This window comes from Clinocottus analis, unplaced genomic scaffold (assembly GCF_023055335.1).
Source record: "Clinocottus analis isolate CAN_PGR_092001 unplaced genomic scaffold, fCliAna1.0.p SCAF_342, whole genome shotgun sequence".
Classification (NCBI taxonomy): domain Eukaryota; kingdom Metazoa; phylum Chordata; class Actinopteri; order Perciformes; family Cottidae; genus Clinocottus; species Clinocottus analis.
The window spans coordinates 1-11400 of record NW_027176090.1 but is presented as its reverse complement, the minus strand read 5'-3'; the positions used below and the strand labels follow the sequence as shown (position 1 = coordinate 11400).

Below are 11400 nucleotides of genomic sequence, written 5' to 3'. Positions count from 1 at the left end.
TTGGAGGGAGATTTAACATGGCGGCGGATGGCAGAGCGAGGTGGACTTTCTCTCACATTCAGTCCGATTTCAAGACGTCTGAGTCCGTTGGATTCCTATCGACCGCAGTTTATGACAGAAGACAAGATTTCCAACGTTTCTATCCAACAATGGTGTATGAAGAGTGAACATTGTGGGAGTAAAGACAAAATACGTTTTATTTTTTTAACAGTTTCTGTCGCTTCTTCTCACTCTGTTAATTGGCGCGCCACCCTCTACGAACGTTTCGTGAAATTTTTTTTATGTTTTTTGCATTTTTCGGGAAAACGTACGGGCGAATCTCTTAGAAAAGTCATACCTCACGATTCCCGCGCAAACCGCACGTTTCGATGTAATTTTTGCGCATGTGCTGGCAACGCTCTGGGAGGAGTAGTGGTTTGACTATAAGAAGAATAATAATAATAATAAGCCCGCAGGAGAACATGAAGTGTGCTTCCAGCATGGGGTCTATGACCCCATGCGGCTGAAGCCACACTTAACTAATAGGCCCATTTCACTGAAGCCATTTTCACATGTAATTGCAGGGTAAACACACACAGGTGTAATTAATTAAACTGATAAAGGTCCCATTCTATTCAGGGTTACAGCCGTTACAGTGAGCCAGCATGCACAGTACCATGGCCCATGGCCACCGAAATGGAACAGGCCCCTAATTAACTTGTTCAACCTCACCTGTGTTTACCCTGCAATTACGTGTCAAAATGGCTGCTGTGAAAAGGGCCTATTTTAAGTACTTCATATGCTGCAAGGTACCTCACGTAATCTGCAATAGTACATCATCATTTGTTAGTTGATTGTTGTTGAATTTATTTGCCGTAAAAAAAAATGTAATGGAGTGAAAAGTGCAGTATTTTCCACTAAAATGTAATGAAGTAGAAGTATGAAGTAGCATAAATTGCATCTCCTAAAATTGTACTGTACAGTACACTTGAGTAAATGTAGTTGTGTTGATCTACACACATTCACTGGTATGTGATAAAAAAAAATTTTTATATATATTATTTTTTTATTTATTATATTTTTTTATTTTGCTGCACAAATTGTCAAATATACATGTAGAGTGAATAGGTTTGTGTGCATGCATACAGGGGTTTTTGTCGTAGCGTGTGCGTGGGCATGTGTGAGAGAGAAGGAATCAGTGTTCCTTTGCTAAATAACAGCGTGCACCATCCAGGTAGGCTTAGTGTAGCCTGACCCATATAAACACACAGACAGCTGGACAGAACTGCAGTCCTCATTGGCAAACTACACAGTTCAAACAGCTTCCACAAAAACACACAGCTGTTAGATATACGAGGAAAATACATTCGCAATACTTTCCTCGGAAATTAAAACATGAATCCTCATAATCTCTGTTGTCAGCTCATAAACAGCTAAATGGATTTTTCGCTCCAGTGTAGTTATACAAACGTTATACAAGAAGTGTATTTGATTGTGTGTGATATTGGCAGTTGAGTCGTATTCTGCCCGTAAAACATTGTTGTGTAAGTGATTATAATTACAATTTTGCAAATTGAAAGACTTAAGCGTCAACCTACTGTTCTATTTGTTTTTCAGATCTGATTGTTAGAGTCATTCAACAAAACATGGGAGGAATCAAAATAGAAGAATGGAGAAAGGTACGTTTGATTTAGATGATAATTGAGATTAACTTGATGATATTCAGCAGTGTTTGGATTTTTGATTGATACATGTAATTGTTGGTTTATTGGGTTGTGAAATATTTTCTACTTGTAAATTTAAAAAAAAAAAAAGGCACCTCGCACATGCACATTTAAATTACATGTTATGGCCTTAGAGATATATTAAAGAAAAGTAAATAATACATTAAGTCTCTCAAATATGTTGGACACTTAACTGTAAGCATCACAATTAGATGACGTTAAAAAGCCTTTTGGGATTCCCCTGATTTGTTTTGAGTTGTTTGGCAGACATTTTCATCTTTTTTCTCCTGTTCACTGATGATGTTAACTTTAATTCCCTCTTTAGAAATTAGATTTTTGCGGCCTCTTAAACTCTTGACTGTCACACTGACTTTGTTTGTCATTCTTTCTTTCCCTCTTGCTTCATGTGTGTGTGTGTGTTTGTTTGTTTGCATGTCTGCATGTGCTCTGGGGCCACAGCCAGAAAATGTGGTCCTGTTACTGCAGGTAAACTCCTCGTAACATTAAGTTCCCATTGTACGATCTCATACAAATGATTAAACGAGTGGGAAGTGTGACTATACATCTTCTACTCCTGCAGTGGATCCACTACGAGGCCGGATTCCTCATATGTGGAACCATCGGCATCACCTTTATGGTCCTCACCCCCATCATAGGCCTGTGTTTCTGTGTGTGTCGATGCTGTGAGAACTGCGGAGGGGAGATGCACCAGAGACAGAGAAAGAACATCGACTGCCAGAGAGGTTTCTTCACAGCCTCGCTCATCGCCACCTCCATCTTCATTGTGTGAGTCCTTTTCAGCCTTTATCATATTATCTTGTTTATCACTCAATGATACCAGATCAAAAGTAGTAATAAGTTCCTTGTGAAATTATTTTATAGCACAACACAAATAATGCAAAAACTCAAGAAGTATATACGACTTTTGGTTGCACAGTTTTTGCATGCCTCTGTGTATTTATGTGTGGGTTCTCAAACGGGTGCTCTACTTTCTGTAATGTAGCTTTGAGAAGAGATGACAACCCAGACCCAAGTGACATCACTCGAGGCAGTTAATCAGATTTTGCAGACCTCCTTTTCGAGCTTTAAACAACTTGTTATTCCACATATGCAGTAGTATTCCATAAGACTTGTAAACAGAACTTTGATGTGTAAAATCTGTGACGTTTTCCTTTAACATAAACCGCTCACATTCTGACTGGGACTGAATGTCATTAACCTGCCCTGTAGGAGACAGATGCACGTCTGCAGAAATTCAATCCAAACTGAGCCGGAGAGTTAGGTGTCACTGATATGACTTGGCTGACTGTGAGAGAGGCCTCTCTGTCTGAATGAGTGCTTTCACGTCATAAACATGCATGCTCACGCACACACACACACACACACACACTCACATATATGAGTACATTAAGCAGTTTGTGGCCATATTGTCTGATCCGGGTTTGTTATCATGTTTCTTGTTTAATCTCTCACACAGAAGATTCTTTCTGTTTCTCCTTCGGTTGACGTTCACTCAAATCCCTGTTCAAGGCTTAGCGGAGTAAAATTGATCAGCTATTCGGCAGGTTAATTAAATACCTTTCAAAGAAAAATAATTATTTCCAAGGTCAGGAATAACGCTCAACCAAAACATCACAGCAATAATTCACAAAAACTCAGTAAAAGTTTGCATGTCATGAGCTCCGCACCTCGGCAGACTTCATCTGTCTTTGTTGTTTATCGCAACATTATCCATCATGCTTTCTAAATACCAGTAAGTTTGCTAGAGTATATTACAACGCATGTACAGAATTGCGTTAATAAACATAAGATAAGTCGACATCCATTTGAATCCATTTCCCTTGTTAAATCTTTACTAATCATAAAGGAGATGGATTGTAGAGAAACGAGTGGACGATGCCTCACATAATCATTTTAAGCTTGCAGGAAATGTAGATTTTCCAAATGAGCTAAAATATGATGTACACTCTTAGCGGTAAATGATGTAGATCTTTCCTAAATCGTTTCATCTTACTCAACTGACATCAGCCAGGACAAAGACAGTCGGAAAAACGGGTTGTTGGATTAATACCTGTGATCAAACGTGTGAGCTGTTTAGAATGACTCCTCTACCTGATTACACTTCATTCATGTGAGAGACAGTCGGTTCTAAAAGGATAAGCAGAGAGAGACATGAAGAGAGAGACAGACTTGCTTCTTTTCAAATCCACATTTTAGATTGAGATGTAATGAAAATAGAGAAATGTGTTTTTGCAGGTCGGTCACATCGCTGTGAATTCTCCAAAAGGGACATTTGAAGCCCATGCAGCTGAAGTTCACCTTAATGTAGCCATGCTGCCCTCTGCTGGTCAATACGGCTCCCTGTCTTTACTCTCCTGATCCTGGATGTGTTTGTGTTTCAGTCTGGGAGTACTCATCGCCTACGCCGCGAACCACAATGTCACCATGCAGATTAAGAGCACTCGGAGGCTTATCAACACCAACATGAGAGACCTGAAGACGTTTGCCAACAACACACCTGCGGTATGCCCTTCCTCTCTCACACACACACACATTCCCATTGAAAAGACACACGCACACATTATTTTGTGTATCTAAATGTTTAATGTGGTTCTTCTGTTGCAGCAAATTGATTACCTCACAGCTCAGTACACCACAGCAAAGAACAAAGTCCTATCAGACCTCGACAGTAGGTTGAATTCAGTAGTTTACATACTTTATTTGTTTAATGTTCCTCGCGTTGCTTGCCTGTGTGTCCTCGTGTTTACCTACTGTGGCAATGTATAACTGTGGGGTTATTGTGAAGCCGTCTGATCTTCCTGTGCTTCCTGACAGACATTGGACCTTTGTTGGGTGGGAGGATCCACAGTCAGCTGGAGAAAGAGGTGGTTCCCTCACTGGACACTGCGCTGCGTATGGCAGGAGGTAACACACACACTCTGTATGAGCTTTTCCTTCATTGTAGTATCACACAGGAAGTGCTGCTGCTGCTGCTGCTGCTGCTGCTGCTATCTGAAACCACATCTCCTTCTTCTGTCAACACATTTAATTGGTGATATTGACTTTGAAAATCAACTACAAATCTCTTCAACCAACAACTATTTTTGTTTTAATGTTAAATTCTGTTCTTGATTTGTTTTTGATAAAATGTGGTCAAACTAAATAATGCACTTTTATCATGTTGAATGTTACTATAAACTGAAATTGTAAACGTTCCTTATTTACCGCAACTGCAAATTAAATTGCGAGATCATTGCAACATCGTCGCCACACAATTAATTTTTATGTGCAGTTTCCTCTCATGTGGTTTTATTACAACAGAATCGCATTGCGTCTTTTAAGAGCACATCCTCACCATGTTTTATTTTTCATTTTTCCTCTTTGATTTCTATACATTTCCTTTTATCGAAAGCAAAAGTTGAGAACGCCATCAAAGGTAACCGGCGCTGATCTGCTGATCTGAACCACTGTTGTGTAAAACGTCTCCTTTTGTGTTTTTTGTGGTATTGTGGTGTTTTGGTTATCGTTATAATTTTGATAGTTTTGTTGTGGTTGCATGGATTGTGAATGTATATCAGCAGAAATTGTATGAGGCTCATCAAATAACACATTGTTGTGGATTATTTTAATAAAAGTGGAGTTTTTGTCAAAAAAAAGGGCAAACTTTTATTCAAATTGAACTTTTTTCTCTCTCTCCTTTAGCCATGAGGGAGACCAAGGAGGCCCTCGAGAACGTCAGCACTTCCTTGGAGGTTCTCCAGGAGGGGACGACGAGGCTTCAGGCCAGTCTGTCGGGGGAGCGTTCCTCTCTGTCCAACACCTTATCAGACCCTGCCTGCACTAATGGCGCTGTGTCTCACACCTGTAACGCCATTCGCTCCACGCTGGAGCAGCTGGGAATCAATGCAGACTTCTCCACGGTACTGAGGAACAGAAAATGATCTGACATATGAAATTAAAATTAAAATCTGTAAATAAATGGATTTCTTTCGTTGTTGCCATATTTACTAATCTTCTCTTTGTGTCCGTCAGCTGCCAGATGTCGCTCGTGCCTCGGAAAATGTCAACACCGTCCTGAAAACGGACCTCAGCAACATTGTGCAAAAGGTTCGCCTCTGTCTCCAGCTCAGCATCGTCCTCCTGTTCATTGTTGTCACTTTCTTTTTTTACCTATCATATTATTAGAAAATACACCCTAGAAATTGATATATTTTTCTTAATAATTCTTTCTCTCTGCCTTTCCACCTCCAGGGTTACTCATCCTTTAACGATACACCAAATCTGGTTAAAGAACAAACTAAAAACATTGTCTCAGGTACAGAAGTGTGTGTGAGTGTGAGTGTGTGTGAGTATGTATATATATATATATATATATATATATATATATATATATATATATATATATATATATATATATGTATATATATATATATATATATATATATATATATATATATATATATATATATATATGTGTGTGTGTGTGTGTGTGTATTCCATACTGTACTATATATTTAGTTTGCCTAACAAATATAGTGTTTTTCCTTCTTTACTAAGGCAATGAGAGTTACTCTGACTGTAGTATTTTTCTTTCCATTTTCCATATTTTTTCACCTGCGAACTTGTGAATGATGAAACCACAGCGCTACCTCGTAAGTTCTTCTTTGTCCCTTTCCACTTTCGGAAAGACCCTTTTCTCAGTGTTATCACCTTTGTACTGACAGGCCTTCTAATTGATATTTTTTGTCTTCTTGTTTGTATGACTGTCTAGGAGTAAAAGGCATGCTGGATAAGATTGGCATGGAGATCAACAGCTTCTCCAAGATGTTCCCTGTGGAATCTTCTCTGGTCAATTTCACCATTTTCCTCAACCAAGGACAGAAAAACATAGAGTCCTTTTACCCACAGGTGGACCAAATAGATTTCTACAGGTTTGTGCATGTGTGTCTGTGCACACATATGAATCAAGTTGTAGGAATAGCAACCTGTAACGTTATGGGGACATACTTCCCATCTGGGGAAGAAATTGGCCACCTTGAACTTGACGGTTGGTCTTTGTGGTAATTGCGTGTATCTGTATGTGTTGTAGGTGGATTGGATGTGTGGCAGTGCTCTGCATGGTCGTCCTGGTCCTGGCCTTTAACATCCTGGGACTGCTGTGTGGCACCTGTGGCTACGATAAGCAAGCTACACCAACAACAAGGGGCTGCCTATCAAACACCGGCGGAAACCTGCTCATGGCGTATGTTACTAAGAAAACTGTGCAGCGGTCAAACTGAAGAGAGCAATACTGCAAATGCAAAGGCTTTCTTTAGTGGGCCGTTGGCTTAATAACCATTCTGTTACCTCGTGTGGCGATCGATGGTGACTTAACCAACATTTATTTCAATGAAAATCTTCAAGAACATCAACTTTTTTTCACTTCAAATTAGCTGAACATTAAAGTAATAGTTTGCACTGTAGAACATTTGTTTTCTCTCTACAGACGCTAGACCAATATATATTATTTCATACATTAATTATTTCATACATTAATGAATATCACCTGAAGATGCAGTATATATATACATGTATGTATTTATATATATATATATATATATATATATATATATATATATATATATATATATATATATATATATATATAGTATATTGATAGAAAGGTCTGCATGGATTAAATGTGACAAAGGTTTTGAACACCCTTTTCGCCCCTATTTTACCATTTTTGCAGCTTTGTCTTTGATAAATGATGCATTCTGCCACTAAGTAGTTATTCTGAACAGATACTCACTGATATTTCTGTGTGATTATGTTTCACATGCTCCATCTTTGTCTCTTTCAGTGGGGTGGGCTTCTCTTTTATCTTCGTCTGGGTGCTGATGGCCATTGTGACCGCCTTGTTTATTGTTGGTGGCAACGTGGAGAAGATGATGTGCGAACCGCTCGCTAACCGACAGCTATTCAAGGTGTTAAAAACAAACTCTCTTCTTTGCTGAATCGTCTTATTTTCACCGTCCCCTCTGCCTTTTCACTGTGGTGTCTTAGAGAACAGTTTACCAGAGCGGGATTGTGTTTAGTAACAACTTGCTGGCTCTGTACTGATAAATATGCACACATGTCTGTGTGTTTGTGTGTGTAGATAATAGACACACCATTCCTGGTTCATCCCGCCAAGAAGAACTTCCTTCCTGGGATGCTGTTTCAGAATCCGAATATTGACTTGACTTTGGGAAGCATGTACAGGTAACGTGCCAACAGCTAATAGTATGCATAATGTAAATACAGCTCATTGTTGACTGTAGTTTACAGTGTGTCTTGTGATTGAAAGGGAATAGAAAGATTAAAAAAGATAAATAAAATGAATTCGCTGCATCTTATGCTTTTAAGCAAAATTTAAATCTAATCTAATTTTGACTCAGATTTTTGTATAATCAGTTTTTTATCACCAACAAATTCCCACAATAAAAATATAAATAATGAGCTGTACAAATGCACAAACAGCAGGAGTTTCAATGTGTGACCTGTCCTTGTAGGGACTGCTATGAGAACAACGGTCTGTACCATTCTCTGCAACTGGAGACCATGTTCAACATCAACTCCTTCCTCAACAGAACTGTGGTAAGAGTCTGTTCACTGTGTAGGAAATGCTGATAAAAGTCTGTGTGAATGGTAATTTACCAGTTTGGTTAAAACAGTACAACAGGGATCTGGCCAAAGTGTTGGAGAGTGTGCAGGTCGACCTGAAGGACATCTCGCTGCTTGAGCAGGCCGGCAGAGACAACCTCATCAACTTCGCCAACTCCGGAGTTGGAAATATTGACTATGAAGCCTACCTGGCTGAGGTAATCTGTGTGTCTGTTAGTCTACAGTACCTTTCCTACCATACAGGGACAAAAATCAGGTCTCCACAACATAAAGCATGTATTTATGAGTTCAGACTTGGTTTTATTGAAGGTCAGGCAAAGAAAATGCAATGCCCACTTTAGTGGCATTCTCCTTTCATCTGATTTCCTCTCATCTAATCTGTCGCTTTTTTTGTTTCACGGTTATTTAAATAAACTAAAGTAGTCGTAGTACAAGTACATCTTTTGTATAATGAAAAGAAGGATACTAACACAAAATGTTTTCAGCTACAATTTTGTTAATATACATGGTTTTAAAAAAGTATTAATTTAGGGTCAATAATTCATTTTTAGATTGTGCATCTGAAGGAGGAAATTTAAAACTGTATGGTCCTTTATTTTTTGTTTTAGGCCAACAAGGGAGTAGCTCTCGTGGATCTCCTCTCCTTCTCTACTGACCTGGAGGCTCAGGCCGACCAAATGGTGAGTCTCATCATTATCTTACCAACAAATGACAGCAACAGCATGATTCAAATGCCAAAATGAGGAAGAAGTGTGCACAGACATTGTTTAGGATTATAATGCAAGTTACACCTACAGTACTGCATTTGTCAGCTGCAGTGATCTGTCACATCTAGTTTACATTTAAGTTCAAGGTATGGTGCTAAAGTGTTTGTGAAGTATTTAGATCCAGAGAATTTTAATGGTTTTAATGTCTGTTACTAATGTATGTTGGTTTTTTAATCTTGATTTAATCTTGAAATATTCTTGAACCAACAAACCCAAACACACAGTTGGACAGCTTCTCTGGAAAATAATTCTGCTTCATGCACAGTTGGTCTGAACAAGCTTCCCATTCACCCTGAACACACACACATTTATGGCACATGCATAGTACATAGTACAGGAACTGTGCCATTTAAAGGTACACGGGACATTGACATACCACACAAGGATTAGTGTGTGCGTGTATTTCTGAAGAAGGAAGGAATATAAATCATTGCATTGACAGTCATGAACCTGATTGTTCTCGAGATTTACCTGCAACAAACTGCTGCATCATCTGCTCTTTGTGTGTGTGTGTGTATGTGTGTGTGCGTGCATGTGTATTTTCTTTTTCTAGCCACGCGGTGCTCTGGAGAACGCACTGAAGGGACACGCCAGCAGTATCAGACAGATTCACAGGGACCAGGTGGTTCCCATGGAGCAAGCAATGGTAATCACCTCTCGCATCAAACACATTAAACACCTCAATAAAGTTCAGACATATGCTCAAGCGAATACACACAGATCCACTCCAATGCCCAAACAATACCTTCCTTCTACTGCAGTAAATGTATACTACGATACTCCTAAGTATACTACTTTCTGAGACACAACTTCCTTATAGTAGGAACAATCTTGTGAAGCATCTTGAAGAAAACAACATTTGTGAACAGCTGATATAGAAATTTGCAGATAATATGCGACAACGCCAATGTACTTTATTTCTAATTTCTGGCAAACTATATTCAAACAAAAGTATTAAGATAGATAACATAAAAATCCCATTTAAAGAAAGTAAATAATCAGATCATAAGTTTAAGAACAAACAAAATGGAAGTACAATATTTTTCTTTCTTAGCCACTCTCCTCAACTTTACTTATTCTCTCTCTTCTTCTTTTGTGTTTGGTAAATGATGACAGAAATATGTCCGAGCGCGGGTAAGCCACTGTTAATATAATATCTAATCGATGACAGTGTTCTTGTTGCGTGTTTGTCATAGCAGTGTCGTTAACGTTGTGACAGCGGTGACGTGACGATGTTTTCTTGTTATTGGTTCATTTACAGACGCAGTTATGGTTTGTTTGGTCACAGTTTGTGTTTTTGTCTCCTCACGCAGAGCACACTGACCCAGAGTATCAAGCAGCTGCAGAGATTGTCCAACGACCTGCCGGTGAGGAGGCAAACAAAACACTAGTGTTTACCTATTTTACAGATTACCCATTAACTTCTATATTGTCAACTGAACATAAACTAATCTTTAACACTTACTTGCCTAATTGTTTCATAAGTGCAAATGAATCTTCTTCTCTGTCGGTGTCTTTTAGGTCAAAGTCACAAATATCCTGAGTGCCATCGATGCAGCAGAGTACCTCATCACTCATAACGCCTCCCATGTGGTGAAACAGGTATTAAAAAGATAATTACAACAAACTGTATTGTATGAGCGATATGTAACATTGCACACGTAGATACATCTTCTTACCACAGTTATTGCTCCAGATTGGTCAATCAGATATGTGATGATATTCATTCAAAAGCTTATTTTCATCAATTCCTCAACTCCCTTATTTTTGGTTTATTCCAGATATTTGAACAACCACAGAGCAGCAACTTCTTGTATTACAACCCTAGTTTTGACATGAGCAGAAACAGCACTATAAGAGCAACTTTAAGTTGCTGTGTTCTTGTATGAAATTATCAGTATTTTATCTTACCCTAAAATCCACACTAAACCTCAACAGACTGCCGTCACACATTGTCTGACATGTTTTCCTTTTTGTCGCCGTCTAGGAAACGAAAGGCTACACAGAGAGCTTGGTCGGATACTTCAAACAGTATACACGATGGGTTAAGAACTCGGTGAGTATAGCACCAGTTTTATACAATGTGTAGTGTTGATGTATCCTCTAAAGTTTACGGGTTGATAATTCACAGTGGAGACTTTGTCAGCAAAAGGGAAGAGTGTAATTGTACAGTACAAATTAAAACACAAAGTGTTCCTTGAGTGTTGGATTTATCCTTTATTGTAGAGGGAGAAAAGCAAAACTGTCAGCAATCAAGCTGCACTTTTAGAGTCAACAGGGACCTG

At 38.8% G+C, this 11400-nt stretch overlaps 1 protein-coding gene across 1 annotated transcript; it reads left to right on the top strand.

Annotated features, from left to right (window-relative positions):
- Nucleotides 1-1155: 1155 nt before the first annotated feature.
- On the top strand, nucleotides 1156-11175 carry LOC137799377 (prominin-1-A-like; the record flags this gene model as incomplete). Its single annotated transcript, XM_068596174.1, has 24 exons — nucleotides 1156-1213; nucleotides 1597-1658; nucleotides 2163-2189; nucleotides 2284-2489; nucleotides 4106-4226; nucleotides 4329-4392; nucleotides 4539-4628; nucleotides 5116-5139; nucleotides 5406-5623; nucleotides 5736-5810; nucleotides 5955-6018; nucleotides 6347-6355; nucleotides 6475-6634; nucleotides 6793-6945; nucleotides 7546-7669; nucleotides 7843-7946; nucleotides 8237-8321; nucleotides 8399-8545; nucleotides 8957-9028; nucleotides 9669-9761; nucleotides 10232-10249; nucleotides 10429-10482; nucleotides 10637-10717; nucleotides 11103-11175. Coding segments are annotated over exons 1-24 (2182 nt in total), but the record flags the coding sequence as incomplete, so codon positions are not given.
- Between the last annotated feature and the right edge of the window lie 225 nt (nucleotides 11176-11400).